The sequence below is a fragment of the Pezoporus occidentalis genome, unplaced genomic scaffold, assembly GCF_034315485.1.
Source record: "Pezoporus occidentalis ecotype Australia unplaced genomic scaffold, CSIRO_AGI_Poc_V1 ctg81, whole genome shotgun sequence".
NCBI lineage: Eukaryota > Metazoa > Chordata > Aves > Psittaciformes > Psittacidae > Pezoporus > Pezoporus occidentalis.
Window position 1 is genome coordinate 9,296,423 of NW_026916170.1, and position 17,450 is coordinate 9,313,872.

General features: G+C 39.2%; 1 protein-coding gene across 2 annotated transcripts in view; it reads left to right on the plus strand.

Annotated features, from left to right (window-relative positions):
• Window positions 1–1,011: 1,011 nt before the first annotated feature.
• The window catches only part of PHEX (phosphate regulating endopeptidase X-linked), a 96,226-nt gene continuing 79,787 nt past the window's right edge, over window positions 1,012–17,450 (plus strand). The window contains exons 1-3 of one of the 2 annotated variants that reach the window (XM_062603696.1): window positions 1,012–1,815; window positions 5,749–5,817; window positions 8,250–8,411. In XM_062603696.1, coding sequence (XP_062459680.1) covers window positions 1,704–1,815; window positions 5,749–5,817; window positions 8,250–8,411 — 343 coding nt within the window. In that variant the 5' untranslated portion in view covers window positions 1,012–1,703. Of the gene's footprint in view, window positions 1,816–5,748; window positions 5,818–8,249; window positions 8,412–11,263; window positions 11,359–17,450 lie in introns of those variants that run through there. The other variant, XM_062603697.1, reaches the window with a different exon arrangement.

Consider the following 17,450-nt stretch of genomic DNA (forward strand, 5'->3'; position numbering starts at 1 on the left):
TGTCACTTAAATACCTTCTCAAACCTGTGCTACTCTTGTGTTAAGGATTGTTTATTCCAGGGATTTGCTCACACCCATGGAGTCATTCATGTGTGAATGGGAACTCTTGTGCTGGAAGGTACATGGTCCTCTTGGCTTCATGGCATTTTTTCCCTCTTTCTTCAGCAGATGGATGTCAAAAATTATGGTTTAATTGTGGGAAAAGTAGGCAGGTGAAAATAAATAAATGCTTTTTTGCTGTTCTGTGCCAAGCAGAGATGAAAATTCCTTCCTGGAGTTTGCTGGCAAAGAAGGACAGGAGTAAGAAATGAGGGCATTTTCTTTGCAGGACCACAGCTAGGCTGTACAGGGGTTGAGGAGTGAGGGTTTCAGGACCTTCAAACTCTTCTGGATGGGGTGGGTTTCCACTTTATGTCCATCTGGTATCCAGGACAACCTGTGTGCAGGGGCTCACATGAGGAAGAAACATTCAGTCTCTAAATTGGCAACTTTGCCATCATATGCACCTTGTGATATATACCTTTCTTCTCTCTGCTTGTGCAGTTTTTCTTAACACATGGGTGGGGGCTGAGAAAAGAACTCCTAAATCTGCACAGAAATAACTCAAACGCATAACTGTTATGGGAGCATGAGCATGGCAATGCCTCTCCCTGCATCTTTTTGTGTTACCTGAGAGTCCAGCTCTGGAGGGAGTGAGAGCTCCTCAGAAGGCTGAATGTCACAGTCAGCTCAGAGAAATTCACCCTGAAATGATTATCAAGTCTAAGCCAAAAACTGAAAAATCCATTTAAATAAAGCTGATTATTGTTATTATTATTATTATTACCCACCAACTTGAAGTGCTAAATAGATACTTTCCACTAAACTCATACTAGTACTTGACTTGGAAACAAAGGATCACCTCCTAAGATTCATTATGTATCAGTAAGGACTAAAATAACTTGACTGGAAAAAAAAAAAGTAAAATCTAGCTTTTAAAGCATCCCTATTCCGTAGGTTGTGCTGATTATTGCTTTGTGCTGCAGGACTGTGATTTTTGGCACGCAGTGTCACATACCAAATTCCCAAAATAAAATGCTACATGATATTCTAAGAGCGCCTCAGAAGCTTTAAAAAGGGATTTGTCCACCGAGTGGGTATCTCTTCTGGTGAAGCCAAATGATGCAGCAGGAATGGTTTAAGAGGCGAAAACTTTAAACAGCAGATAATTGGTCATTTTAAATAAGCACGAGGAGAAAAAAAGGAAACCTTCCATCAGTTTTATGTTCATAAAAGTTGTCAGCTATCCTGCTTTGATTGTAAAGAGTTTACAGCTATATGTTTGAATAGCTAAAACATCTGTTCAGCAACATTGTGAAATCGTCGTTTTCGGAGCCCTTGATAAGGGGGACCTGCTGAGTGATTGGCTCATACCGGCTCTACAGGCAGCAAGGGCTGTACACTCAGTGGTCACCACTCGCCTTTCCTCCTCCTGGTCAGAGGAAAACGTAGGAGACAGCTACTATTTTACACGCAATTTTCCTTTGAGAGGCAGAGAGCAGGAAGTGCCTAGGAAATGGTTCACGACAGAAACCTGGAGCTGTAAATAGGAGAGAGGAGGAGGAGAGCTCATGGGTGCAGTTTGTGAAAGCTGAAATACTGATACTACAGCAGCAGAGGAAACCCAGACTTCTGTAAGAGCAAGCACATCCTAGGCCATCCCAATGGAAGGAGAGACGGTACCTGAGTCCAGCAGAGCAGCCAGCAAAGCCACGCGAATTGCTCTTGGGATCTTTGTGAGTGGCACTGTTGTGCTTGGCACTGCACTTTTCTTGGGTAAGTGAAAAGGTTGAGGATAACCTCAATGCAACCCTCCCCAGCCTGGCTTCTTGATGCCAGAGTTTGTTCTCCACAGTCTGTTTTCGTGAAAATCGCAGTCTTTTCTTCTTTTCCCCTCATTTTATACTTATGCTGAAATGGAAATGTGTCAGGAGAAGGATTTGTTGTGGGAACACTAGAGCTAGAAGATGCAATGTGAGCTCATGTAACTTTCTGAATGCTGAATTTATGTTTGGATACTCAGTTGAATGTGTTCTCACCAGAACTGGGTTCTTGCACAAAACAGGGAGAAACGGGTGAAACTATGCATGTCACTAATGCTGGTTCCAAATGCACAGTTTGTGATCGATGTGCAGTAATACTCTCTGTTTCCTGAAAATGAATCTGTAGTGCACACATTTTATGGAATCTTTTGGGTTTTCCTTCATTTGGTTTTCATTTAGGGCTTGACTAATATTCCTGTAGAAGGCTTCAATAGTGCATATGCTTGCACATTTTTTAGATCTTTCTCGTCTTCTGTGATGAATCGCAAAGTCGGCTTTGCAAAAATCAGAAAGATTATATCCAGGATAAGATTAAAACTTTTTGATCACATTCATAAGCTGTAACTGGATGAAATAGAGAAGGAATTAGTTTTTCTTTTCCAGGATTTGGACTCATCTGTAGATCGGTTTTGTTGGAGTATTGCTTGGAAACATACATCTGCACCTATAAAATGATGTGAAGAAGTATAAACGAACCCAGAGCCACAAAGCAGAAAAAAGAAGAGAAACCAATGTTATATCTTGTAAGAACTTTCAGAGGCAGATACTGTCTGAGAATAATTCAGCCCAACTCTTCATTTCTTTAGACCAACACAGATTTCCCTGGACTAGACGGAATGTAGCCTCTAACCATTCTTTTGATTCCCTCCAATCTTTTATAATTTTGTGATCTTGTTAAAAGGTTGCAAATAGTTAGTGTTTTTCTGTTCTAGAGCAAAATCTCCAAACATTTGAAGGCAAGTAGCTTGTGTACAAGTGAGTAATCCCACTCGGTTCAACCAAACCCTTCATAAATGTGAGTAGGTTTGAATCTTCAACTTGCTAGTACAAAATGTTGTTTCTAGATGAAAAACAATGTTTTTAATCTCAAGAATAAAGTATCAAACACCAGAAGGTAATGGAGAGACCTTATTTCCATTTTATTTTTTTTAGCACTAGATTGTTTGTTTATTGCTTGTAAAAAGCAGACATTTGCCACCGTAGCTTTTCAGAGATAGAATTGTTTTATCCATAGACCAGACATAAAAATTTAAGCCAACATATTAATTCTTAGGCATAGTTTCTATTCCATAGCCAGTGTCAAAATTTTCATTGGCATAACTGCTGAGAAAATAAAAACGCTGGCTGTGGGCCAACAAAAATGTTTGTAGGATTTATCTGGGAGTTGTCCAAGGTTTTCAACCAAAAGAATAAAGGAAAAAAGTTAAATTGTTTTGGCTCAACATTTTATCAATGCAATGTTTCAGAGTTTCATTGTGACACTCTTGTTTGTAAGTTTAACTCTTTTTTTAGATTTGTTAAACTGTAGAAAGGAGACTGTTATTACTGGTCCTGTGAAACATTTTAGGCACCTCAAAATGACTTCTTCAGTTTTCATTTATTTTACAAAACTTGCTGTTTCTGGTACACCTGGAATGATTTCCCTTCAATTTCTCACACTGAGGAGTGACACGTAGCCTTCTTCTGCTTCTCTTGTTTTTCTTCTCATGGGTTCCTGCAACTCTAAGAAGGAATCTGAGAGAATTACGTATTTTTATTTAGTGTTGCTCGGTCTTTCCAGCTGTAGCCATACTATGACTCCAGCAGGGAGCTACCAGAGGAGTCACTTGGCATCAGATTGGGTCCTGCCTGCAGCTCTCTGGACGGTAGTGTGGGTTGTAGCAGGAAAGGAGCCACTTCCTGCTTAGGAGCCAGGGTCAGAGCAAAAGAAAGCCATTCATTCTCCAGTTCCCCTGGGCAGGAAAGAAGTCATGCAACTTTGAACTTTAATTCGGTAGCCTCTCCTCCCGACTTGGTAGACCCTGGATTTCTCAGATTATAGGAACATCCACACCATTTGCTTCTGCATATTGGTGTTTTCCCTTTCCGTTTTTTTTAGGAGAACTTAACTACAATGTGTATTTGCTTAAGAATCTGGAAACAGGTTTATAAAGGAAGAAGCTGGGACATTGAGTGTTATAACAACTGTAGGTAATAATGTAATGGTTAGTTCTCTTAACAACAACAAAAAGGTACAGGAAAGAAGCCAAGTAAAAATTTTCAATCAATATTAGCTGTTCATTGAAAGGTAAATAATTGTTTTTAGTTTGTTTTTAGTTTGCTCTAATGGTGATGTAAATGGAACAAAACCAGTTGAAATGGTATTTTGCATTTGTTTATAAGTATCAAAACTCTGAGGGCTACTTCAGATTCTCTACTGATTCGTTTTCGTTCTCCCTGACTTCCCACTAAGTGCGGAAGAATGTGCTTTGCTAAGGAAAAAAATCTAGCAAACTTTCAAGACCTGGATGGGTTGTAAAAGGCTAACTTTAAAAAAGGGACAAGATGAGCTGAGAGGAGAGCAACAATTAATAGGCATATTATTCATTATTTGTGCTTCATGTGGCTCAAAATCATATTTTGGAGACCTCCATTTCTCTTGTTTTTTACTATTCTTCAATCTTTATATGTTTCAAAATCTCATGTATTTCTTGGCTAATTTACAAAGGTGGTTTCACTGTGTTCATGCAAGCTTTGGTAAAGTTATCCAGAAACAGTTTTACATTCTCAGTTTCTAAGTAAATCTGATTGTAATCCAGCAATTTCTGTTGTTAATTGTCATTAAAGCTATGGGGCTGGAAGAGATTAAACTCTTACTTTAGTTTTTTTATTTTCCTGTGCTGAAATACCATTTCACATTTTCCTATCCCTTTTGAGCAGTATATAACCACAGGAGAAACTGCTTTATAATTATCAGTGCTGGTGAAATTATGATACCTTGATACATTCCATTGTTGTTGTTGTTTTTAATTTATTTTTTATTTTGCCATGGACCAAGTTATTAATATAATTAATATAATTAAACATTTGTCTACTGAACACATCTACTGAGTCTTCATCTACCCCTTGGGATTCTCCCATCCTCATCCAAAGTATCAATTATCTGCATATTTGCTGCCTGACAACAGTGTCTGCAATTAAGCTTCTGTGGCAGCTGTAATACAAATTTTTAAAAGATGGGCAAAATTAACTGACAATTTCATAGTTCTCATCAGCAAAGGTTTTGGAAGCAAATGCAGTTACAATACATTTGGGAGACAATTCAGACAGAAACTATGCTGTGCTTTATAAACCACAGCTATCCCTATGCCCATTGCTGACTGGTGTATTCTAGGCTGGAATAAGGGGACACTGAAAGCATCCTCTTGGTGCTGGGTCATGCTGGTGGGGCTGTGCAGCTTGGTGCTTCCAAGCAGTGTGAGCCCCACAGCTCAGGAGGAGCTGTGGATACCCTGTGGAAGGTGGCTAGATCATTCCATGTTGCACTGCCAGCTGCGGAAGTTGCATCTCTGGAGGATGGTAGTGACAATGATTAATTGTCTGCATTGTGTTGGTGAGTGGGGCTGAAATGCTGGGACAGGTGCTGTGCAAACCATATGCTGAGAAACAGCCCTTTCTCCATCCTGCCTACAAGCAAAGGCAGAGAAATGAGGCACAGGAGGGCAAAAGTTTTTTTACAAGCTGCAGTATTTACTTAATATGAGTTCTAACTTCTTTAAATCAGTGTCGTCAGAGATGTGTTGAGGCCAGAGCTTGCACGGACATTTGAATGATCAGGTACACAACATTTGGCTGCAATGGTCAAAATTCACTACAAATGATCTCATAATGGTTTTCCATTTTGCAGTTAGCCAAGGTATTATAAAGTTTCAGCCAAAGCAACAGTACTGTTTGACCGCAGAATGCATTGAAGCTGGTAAGCAACAATTTTATTTTCTCTATTGTATCACAATTGTAGTATGTTAATGAAATAATTATCCTGTTTAGTTTTTTTCATGAGACATTTTACTCAGAAATCGTCATTAATGAGGGGAAAAAAGTCCAACAAAGTTTTAGAAAGTCACTGTTTAAGTTGCTAAAGATCTGTGTATATTCTGCAATGGAAATTAATGTTTTAAATTGTTTTAACTCTATTCTACCCAGGTTAACTCAAAGTTTCCCATAGGGCTTATTTATTTTTTGGCTAGAAACAAAATATTGGGTGACTTGACCTTCAGGTGTATTTTGGTGTTCCACTAGTCAGCAAACTAGCAAGTGAATTGCTAAGCACAGAAATGCATTAGGGCCAGATCTTGCACAGACTTGCACAATTGTAATGTGGTGACTGTGACTCAAAATCTGCTAATTCCCTATCAGCAGGCTCTTTTCCCAACACAGATACATGTGGTAACCTTCATAGAGCTGGGACATCTATTCATATTAAATGTGAGCTAAAGGGACCAAGATTGGTAGGACACCAATTTTGCGCTGGTCAGTTTTGAGAGTTTTCCTCACACTAAATAAGAGTCTTACAATTGAGTATAAAGATCAAACAGTAGTAACCACATCTGGAAATCTGCCCCTAGAGTTATTTTACTGGAAACAAAGTGGACATTGTGTGAATTTATAAGAGTATTTATTTCCATTTTGAGTCATTTTAAGCTGATATTGTGAGGTGTTTGGAGTGAGAAATTCTGTGGCACTCTGTAAATTGCAAAATTTGCAGATCTCAGCATTACCAGGATGTTTCTTGTCGTTCTGCTTCCACTCTGTGATGCGCTGATGGTGCTCTTGGTCACCGTGAGCACCATGCTCTAGGGCTGATTCTTGAATGAGTGCAAATACCTAAGTAAGGTGTGATGACTAATCAAAATACTACCACTGCCAAAAACCCAACCAAAACAAACAATTGTAGGGGCTTCATCATGAGCTTCACAACAAAAAAAATGTCACTTACAAGTTTAAATCTAAATTGGCTTTCTTCTTCTCCCATGCACACAAAATAACATGGAATTTTGGGTAGGCTCAGCCGGAGCTGGGATTTTAACCAGAGCAGACTTGGACACCTGCACGTTCTAGCTCAAAGTGCACTGAGTAGTGACTACATAGTATCTCAAGGCCTAAGCCCTGCCCTGCTGTACAGCTTTTCATGAAAGAGAGAAAATTACCAAGGATGGAAACGTCTTCAATGTAGTCAGTTTGAGAGTTTCTCATGTGAGAAAGAGAGTTGCAGCTGAGATATAGAAATACCATTGGAAGATTTACTCTAAGTGTATGAAGAAGTTACTGCATGCTAGAAATAGTACCACAAAGTCTGTAAAAGTTATGTGAATTCCTGCTAGGAATTTGAATCAGTTATTTGGCTAAATCTCAAAACACATGGTCATTCAGCCAAAAAAATGTAGAGTATCCACATATTCCATGTTACTCAACCCATGCAGATTTATGGCACGGTCACTATAATGTGTGAAAGGGCTAATGGTTTTAAGCTAAAAGAGGGTAGACTGACACTACATATAAGGAAGAAATGTTTTACTATGAGGGTGGTAAAATACTGGAACATGTTGCCCAGAGAGGTGGTGGATGTGCCACTGCTGGGGACATTCAAGGCCAGGCTGGATGTGGTTCTGGGCAACCTAATCTAGTTGAAGATGTCCCTGTTCATTGCAGGCGAGTTTGACTAGATGACCTCTGAAGGTCCCTTCCAACCCAGTCTATCTTATGATTCTATGATTAGGTACTCAGAAACTACTAAGTCTCTAGCTTGTCAGACGTATCTCTTACCAGTCTCACCTGCAATAGCAACTAGCAAGGATGCAGTCACAAAATGGAGCTGAAAATACTACAATTATCTTTTCCAGTGAATGGTAGATGAGAACCTGATTTGTTTTCCTGTGCAGCTATTCAGCTTAAGGTAAACAGTGCATAATTTCTGGAATACTAATTACAATCTGATTGATATGTGTGCTACTAAATTCTTCAGGCAATTAATTCTATCATGGCAACAATGAAGAGCCTGTCTTCAGGTGCCTGGCTCCAGCAGTTCACATTCCTGCAGTGGTGCCATGGTCATTGCTGTACAGCACTTAGGGGCATTCATTGGAGGCATTTTGCAGGGGGGTTTGCTTCCGATGCAGGCACTGTTGGATGCTAGAGATGCTGGGTGGTATTTTTGACACTATTTGAAAAATTACAGAGATCAGGGCAAACATCAGTCCCAAAACGGGCAAGGCTTAGCTTACAAGTGAGGTCAGCATCATGCTGCAGAGACTGGTAGGTGTTAATACTCGTTTCTGGAATGTGGCCTCGTGGAATTCTCCGTTTAGGAAAAAATGTTCCACAAAATCTGCGTGGTGTCTTTTTTTACAGCTGCTGGCATCCTAAGCAAGATAAATCAATCTGTAGATCCGTGTGAGAATTTTTATCGATTTGCATGTGATGGCTGGATATATAATCACCCTATTCCTGAAGACATGTCAAACTATGGTGTTTATCCTTGGCTGAGACACAATGTAGACCTCAAACTAAAGGGTAAGTATGTCATTACTGAAATTGGTTGGTTGCCCTGTTACTGTAGCTTGTTAATGGGCTCATTTTGAAATGAATGAAGGCTCCAAGCTTCTTTCTGATCATTAGATAATATCCAACAGCCCAACTTGATGCTCTCTTTTAAATACGTTATTGTTGGTTTCTCATTGAAAGTAACATTGAGACAAAGTGAATTATAACAGAATCAGAATTTGGGCGGAAGAATACAGCTGCTCAAAACCCTGCCAGTAAAGAATAGAGGGACAAAAAGATATTCCTTATACCAAAAGAAAAGGCTAAGGGATTTGACCACTTTCCACCTTGCAGTATAGACCGGACTGCAGGAGCACAGCACTCACATTTAAGATTGTCGCAGATCCAGACAAACATCAGGTTAGGAGAATGCTTTGTCTGTAACAGTGGCCAATAGCAGGAAAGAAAATGCAATAAGGCAAAACCAGAGTGATATTTTTCAGTACACTCACCTAGCTCTTGGCAGGAGGCAATTTACAGATTTCCGGAGACAGAGGTTGTTTGGGTATTGAGTTTCCTTCGTGTTGCAGTTTAAGCTGCCGTTGAAGTACCTGAGCTGTCATCAGTGAAACAGAATGCTGCTTAAGAATGTGTGTCTGGAGGAAAAAATAGCCCTGGGGTGGAAGCGTGTAGGAAGAGAGGTATTTTAATGTGCATGTGGCTTGACTTTGTGCTATACTTTGCAGCAAGGCCAAAGGCTTCATCAGGAAGCTGTGCAGACCAGCTGGGGAGAAAGGGTGATGATTACTGTTGGGTAGGAAAACCCTGCCAGATTCTTATAATCTTCATTAAAAGTGAGTCATGCATAAGAAGGGAGATGTGCAAGATTTTATTATTGTTGGTGGTTTGCTTGAGCATTGCACACCTTGAGCACATTGTTGACATAAGAGCCTGATTTGAGGTCACCACAGAATAGAGGTCAGTTTCACAATGCTATATTTAATTGTAGCATTTATTTGTCTCTTAGATTTTGTACATATGTGCATGTGTAGGCATCAAAGCTCTTCTCCACTTGCTTTCTTCAGCCATATCATATTCTATTTTTCCACCACTGAGTATTTTTAAAGCTGCATTCAGTTTCAGAATATTAATTTGGAATCTCAGTATAGGATATGATCTGATGACTGCTGTTTTGAGTCTGCTGAAGATGTCACAGAAGGAAAGATGTCACACAAAGGGAAAAATATTGCCAGGGCCTGTTTTAAGTTAGGTTTTGCATTCTAATTGTTCTGCTGCCAGAATCAGGCTGTATTAGATAACTGCACATCCTGCACAAACCACAGCCACAGTGAAGCCAGTCCTAATTGAATATAGAGTAGTAAGCTGTGACTCATCCTTAATTTCCTCTTTTTACAGAGCCTAATCAAGAACATCATGCTATGCCACATTTTTATATGGTTTTCTTACTGCAGTCCCTTTAGAAGCTGCTAATCCACAGCTAGTAAAGTGTAAGACAAAGAAAGAAACTTCTAAGTGAGAAGTATTTGCTTAATGGAAACTCTATATCAAAAAAGGCGTGTAATGAAGTGCCTGATAATAATACGTGGCCTAAACTGCTCCTTGGCATGATAAAGGGACAAAGATGTGAAACGTTGGGTGGTGTAGAGGAGTTGATTTAATATAACATTTTTCATCCTCTCCTTAGCTTTCTATTTAATAACATTTTCAAAATATAATATTGGTAATAAAAAAAGGAAAAGGAAAGAAAAAGAAAAAAAAAAGTGTTGGATGTCACTGTTGGTACCTGAAATAAGAAGGCATCACTTCAGCCTCTACGTGTATGTTTCAGTTTGAGTCACCTCGATAAATTAGCTTGATACCGAGTTATTCACTTGTGGATGACCAAAACCTTGCTATCAAAAGTTTTAGCAAGATGAAGAACTCTTGCATAGGGAAACTGATATATGGCTGACCAGACATTGGAAGCCATTTTAATATCTCTTTCCTAAAGAACACTTAGTGGAACTATATACTTCCCTTTAAATATCCCTGTTTGCAGTCAGTAGATGAAAAAAGACTCAGTCTTTAAAGAGCTGATTATTAAGTAAGTTCTATTTTATGAAATATTTATCACATTAAAGAAAACTATTAATCTCCAAGTGATAACATGGCTTGGCCAGAAAGCCACATTTTTCATATTTGATATTCTTTGATGTGATATAAGACGGAAGTATTTATTCAGGCAATATGTTAAAAAATGGTGTTACTTAAAATAAATTATTTGAAAACATCCAATCCTTTTTCTGGTCCGTGAATTTTCCTGAGCCTTAGGCAAAAAAAGTATCTGTGCAAAGACCTGTGTGTAGCCTTTGTTACACAAGGATATCTTCAGTCTTCTGGAAGCTTCATTTCTTGTTGAGGGACAATTGCTAGGGAAGATCTTCCAGTTGATAATGGGTAGCAAGTGTAAGAATTAGTTTTGCCTTACCAAAAAGTGGTAAGTGTAGCTGTATAATGTACTGAACCCTGCATTAAGCATTACTGAGTTTGAGAGAAAAGCTTTTTCTTTTTCCTTTTTTTTTGAGGTTGCAGACACTCAAGAGCATACAACTTTGCAAGTGTCAGCTTCAAAAAAGGGCAGCACATTTTCTGTATCAGTGAACATTTTCAGAGCAGAACATTTTCTGTATCAGTCTTTTTCAACTTGTTTATCAATGACCTGGGTGAAGGGCTAGAATACGCCCTCAGCGAGACTGCTGAGTACACAAAGCTGGGGGCAGTGGCTGATACAACTGAAAACTGTACTGCCATTCAGTGTGACCTTGACAGGCTGGAAAATTGGGCAGAGAGAAACCCAATGAGGTTCAACAAGGGCAAGTGTAGGGTACTACACCTGGTGAAGAGCCCCAAGCACCAGAGGAGGCTAGGGGCTGACCTGCTGGAGAGCAGTTCAGCTTAGAAGGACCTGGGAGTATTCGTAGGTGATAAGTTGACTATGAACCAGCAGTCATATATATTTATTGCTCCCATGGGTTTCTCTGGTTGTTTTAGGATGGATTCAAACTAAAATCAAGTAACAATTTTCTCTTTATTTTCCATCCTTTGAGGGTCACTTGGATTTCTTTTTCTCCTCACAGAGGACTCTACAAACCACATGTGTAACTCACGTTGATCTCCTAGCTATGCAAAATGGGTAAAGTCCTAACCTGGTGAAAGCAGTGGTAGGTCTCTCCTTGGACATCAACAGCAGGATTTCATGCACTGTGGAGAAATATACAGAAGATAATTGTAGATAGCCAAAGATATGTCAAAAGCGGAGATTTAGGGGCTTGGTTATGACCCAGATCCAGGTAATGAACATCTAATATTTAGATTAAAATTTTTAGTTCCTTATAGAACTGTCCTGGATCAAAGTACTCCTACTTCCAGTTAAGCGTTCCTATCTGGACCAGGCTGTCTGTGACTTGAAGACAGCCTTTCATTTGCTCATATGCTGCAGGCTTGTTAAAAATTCCCTCTCACTGGTTAAACACTTTCAGGGTCGATGGGCTTCTGAGGAAGTTCTTGGAGTACTTCAAAATGGAAAAAATTGCTTTGACTGTGGCAAAAAGCAAAAGCTACCTCAAACTGCAACTGTTTCAGCCTTATGTCAAGATTGCAATGTCTCTGCGAGTTAATAAATGTTTTTCACTTGCCATGAAATTTCCTGCAAAGCTCTTTGTGTTCCTGATGATTTTTTCCAGTTTGATTGGTGACTTTAATTAAGAGTTTAGGGGCACTATTGTCTTACTATTGAAATGCAAGTGGTTTTTTTTTGTGAATAATTCAGAACTTGGAAGTCTCAGGCAAGTAAATCAGTGCCTATTGCCTGTGGTGAATGTTGATCCTGAACCAAGCAGTTTCTTTTCCTTTCTCTGAAGTCTGCAGAACAATGATGTACAACTGGGGTTTTTGCTTGGCTTTTTTTTTTTTTCCTTTTTTTTTTTTCCAAGTGACCATGCAGGAAGCAATAAATTAAAAATAAAAAAAAAAACAACAAACCACACAAACATTCCTAAATCTCAGCACTGCAAACAAGCTGCTTTGACTTATGTGAATCATTTGTGAACGAGTCTTCCAGGCCTTTTAACTTTGATTTATGTCTGTGGAAACCAGTTTACAGATTAGGTCTCCATACTGATCTTGGCCCAGTGAGAGACCTACTTCAGACTAATTTGCTACACTAAGCTTTCTAGTGTGGCTATTTTCCGAATAACAGTCAATTTAAAGTGAGGAATTTCCAATGTGGCAAAGAGAAAGAAATGGAGACTTTTAGGAGGATATGGTGTGTGGGTTTTTATAGAACATGAGACAGACAGCAAACAAAATAACTTGGCAGTCTAGGCAACTTTTCCCAAGATGATCTTCAGTGGTGTTCTTTAGAAAATATATTGTTTTTAAAGTAGAACCAGTAAGATAAAAATATCTCAGTGTGGAAATACATACTGTTTGGCCATAGCAAATTTTTTTCAGGCAAATCCCAGAAGCTGGTGTTGAGTAGCTACTGTCAGTGTTGAGTGGCTGCTGTCCTGCATGGAGGGCCCTGTGCAGCAGTGCTCTCTGGGGCTGTTTTCTCCCACCCTTCAACAGGTGCTCAGCTGGGACTACTGGGATGGCTTGGATGTGGTCCATGAAATCTGTAATGTAGATGCTGACACCCATCCCTAGGTTTCTGTATTAGCTGACCTGTCTTGGAATTTTTTTCCTCCAGAGGTATCTGGTTGAGACCTACCCCTAGCAGAAAGGGAGAATACCAACAGTAATTAAAAAGCAAAGCAAAACCCCCAAACTCAGAAGGTATTTATGTTATTGCCTCCAATATCTTCGTGTTGGATAGGTGCTCCCAGATAACAAGATAGCAGCAATCAGCAACAATGCTTAATGCGATTTTGCTTGATCTTTTCTACCACAAATGGATCTCTTTTCAATGGTGCAGACTTTTTTTTTTCTCAGTGGTCCAGATCTTTCCTGTAATGGTTTATTCATTTAAATGTAAGAGAAAACATAAGTGGACAAGTCAGGTAAGCATCTCTGAGCAAAAAGTTGAGAGCTTTTCATTATAATTAGGTACCTGAGTTAAAGGTGGAGAAGTTAGGACTTTTTCCAGGCTTTGTGGCTGCTCAATATGAAAGCTGTATTTGAAATGGATGATTTTGGGAAACCATGAGTACAGAAAGGAGATAATTTTGGTTCCTAAATGAGGTTTTAAGGCAGTAGAATAACTGAGCCACATGATTCCCACAGCATCTCCCTTGTTGGGACGCCAGAGTGGCATCCAGAGCCCTGCACTGGAATGGTAGTGGGGCTTAAAGCACACTGCCGTTCCACATGCAGCACATTTCCCCTGGATTTACAGCAAACCTCTGTTTTGGCTGCTGCCTGTAGGAGGATGATATGTTTATTATATCTCCAGATACTGAATTTCAAAATACCTATATGTCTGTACTTTGGACTGGTAGCTTTGCAGAAAGAAGATAATGTACCTTGGAAGGTATAGCGACCCACCACATCTTATTCCCGTTTTCTGAGTAAGAAAAATAATTACACAAATATGTGTTGAAAGTCTCAATATAATAAAGTAAACCTAATGCTGCCATTTAGTACAGATATCTGCCTATATTATAACAATTGGGGATCTTGCAGTCTTCTTGTTTAAATGCAGTTTAAGCTCTTGTGCCTAACATTATAATGCATGTGTTATCTCATACAGCATAATACTGGGAAGATGGGGGGGGGGGTGGGGTGGGGTGGGTAAAGGAAGGGAAGGGGGGGAATATTGTTCAATGGATTAAGACGTTATTGAAATTAGATTTATGAACAGAGGCTCTCACATCCCCATAAGATGATTTTTGGTTTTGTTGCAGTTTGTGTACAATTATGTTAATTGACTTTTGGAGGAGCTCACAGGATGTGCTTATCTTTTCATATACAAACTCAGAGAATTTACAAAATGCTGAAACTAGAAGCCACCAACATTGTCATTTAGGAAACACACTGTATATTTGGGCACTGAGCAGCATTAGGAAGCACTTATGTAAGCACAGCTGTTTGAATGCCATTTCCATGGAAACTTCCATACTCCCAATATTCAAGAAGGATATTCAAGAAGGGGATTGGGCAAAGTCTTCATCTTCTCAAAGGGTGAGGGGGAACCCATAAATGTCAGCATATTAGTTGGGTTGGTTTTTGTGAATATAGCATCCTTTCATGAAACTGCTATTTGGGAACATTTGTTTGATTTACTTGATTTATGTTACCTGGGAATATAAATGAATTAATTAATTACTAAATCTTCATGCATTCCTGTGGACATGCATATTAATTACATCCTCTATTAACACAAAATTAATTCATAATGATTAAATGTTCTATCATAATGTCAGAGGAACTAGTAATGATGGGCTGGTTATTTTCAAGAGTCACTAGTCTATCCACAGTGACAACATGAAAATTACATCTTTAAACAGCGTGTTTTCCTTTTTTGAATCCTGGAAACAAAGTTTTATTTAAAAACTGATCATTTGCAGCTCACTTCTTGTAAAGAGTCTGGTGGAGATGAGGACTCCAGACTGTACATGGCAAACTATAAGTCTGCACCAGACACCTAAGGTAGCAAGAAGCACTGCAGGATGATTCACAGAACTGGTAGTTTACAAAAAAGTAGATGAATTTAGGTCAGTTCATATTTTAGGGAAGCCTCAAAACCCAAATATTGCTATCAATTGTTAATAGAGGAAATGGATTGTACTATACACTAAAGTTGAATAGCAGGAGAAATTCTCAGAATAACTTGTCTTTTAAAAGCATAAAGAAATTTAATCCAGACTTGAAATTATGTATTTGAAGTGGGGTTACACTGGTGTCGGAAGAGCTGTAAGTAGGCTTCTGCACCCTACACTGAGGTTTGACTCTGGCGTTTTCCAGGCAAGAGAGAACTTGCTCTGCTTTTCTCCCAAGACTTCCAGATGCAAAGCAGCTCTGAAATGGAAGATGGGCAGTTGCATTAATGTGGGAGTTTGACCTATGCTTATAAGCCTGTGAAGAGGGATAAAGTTGTACTGAAACATTAAAACTTGTGACCTACAGCAGGAGATGTCCATGTCTTTTTCAGGAGAGTACTCTAAGAGAACAGATTTAAATCTAAGAATAACCTTGGCTTGACTATACTTGTCTTGTTCCCAAGAAATACATGCAGCTTTGAAATATGTCAGTAAAGTCTGTCACTTCCTTTTAGAACATATACACACACATATGTATATACTTATATTCTTCGCTCTCCTCTCTATACCTCTCTCCAGCTATAGGGGTCAGGTTTTAAAACTGACGAGAATAAAAATGTGTGTATCAGATTTTCTACTCGGACGATATTGTAACCTGGACTGCTTGTGTTGCAGTACATTAAACTCATATTTTCATGTCACAAGACAGGAAAGTTACCATTGGTCAAGTGATCACAACAGTCTGGTGTATAATATTCAGATGATGTGGCCAGTGCTTTTTATTTTGAGGTAGAACATTGTGCATCTGGTAGGCCTTCATCATAAAACTTACCATTGTTTGCTCTCCTTTGATTGACTTCAGGCTCTGGAAAAAAGAAATTGGAAACCAAATATTCTAAATGAATATCAGCTGACTCCAAACCATTCTAAAAAAATCACTCTTGGAAGATGCAAGTTCCCATTACAGAAATTAAGACTATGCATTAGTCTAGCTGTGATTTCCATAACAGCAGCATGGTTCTGAAGTTTTTTTGTATGCCTGTTGGCATCTTGGCCACATCATTGCTCTGTGAACTGTACTAAACTTGACTTTTTAAATCCAGTGTAGAGGGAGTTTGAAGAAAGGGCAGTGCCTTCATGACACAGTTGAATTCCTTAGATACCCTTAGTTGCACAAGTGTAGTTTTCTACTTCAGTTTTAGGGGTTACGGTTGCTTTTCAGGGACTCTTTTGCCATAGTTCTTTAGTGTGAAGAAAATAAGGGATTTAAGGGTTAGACATTCATATGGAGACTAGATTAATCATAATTTACTTATGGCTCAGGGTTCTCTGGGAATGACATTCTGCACACAAGTGTTGTGTGTTTGTTTATGTTTTGGCAATCAAACCAAGCTCTGAGCAAGTTTTTCTCTACTTTTAAGATGAAATTCCTCACAGGACATCCTTAAAACATCCAGCTGCTGGCATCAGAGGATCTCTTTCAAATTTCCAAAGGATAACTTGGGTTTTGCTGCTTCACAGAGGTAGCACATAATAGTGCTAACCTGAGAAGGAAACAAAGCTTGTGGCTGACAGCTGATAGGTCTTTTATTTTTTCTTCTCATCAGTTTAGAAACCTGACCTCTATAGGTGTAGACCAGCATAGAGAGGAGGGTGAAGAACAAAGTATTGTTCAAAAATTGAAACAAATATCCACCTTTTCCGTCATCATTGTTTTGCAAAGAAATTCCTTTTCCACAGGCAGAATTCCTGTATTTTGGTCTAAGAAACTGAAGCTCATAAACATGCAATATGGAGCAAATACTGGTTGCTGTCTACTGCTACCCAAACCAAAGGGAGAGTGTGCTATTGCATTAAGGCTTTTATAGGGCCTTATTGTGGACAACAGAGCAGCTTCTGCCTTTGGCCCAGTGAATGGGAAGGCATGGGTATATGAGAAGTCTTTGGGCTGTTTTCTGGATCTGCTTCTGGAAACAATACATTACAAACTGTTTTCAGTTGTAGTACTGAGCATCATCTAAGCAGTGCTGACCAACTCCCACTGTCACTGACATTAAAGGGACTAAAGGGGCATTCACCATCTCCAAAACATCAAGCCCTTTGAGTGTTTGGATCAGCTTCAGCAAGCTCATAAAGGAGCACCATTACAATCAGTAGGACTCTGATATGAATTAGATAAGGAGGAATTTATCCTCTGTGGCTCACTTTCTTTGTCTGCAACAACGGATAATGTCTTTATCTCCTTGGTCCCAGATGTCTAAGAGTGCTTTGAGATCCTTATCCTAAATGTATAAAGTGCAACTCCAGGAGT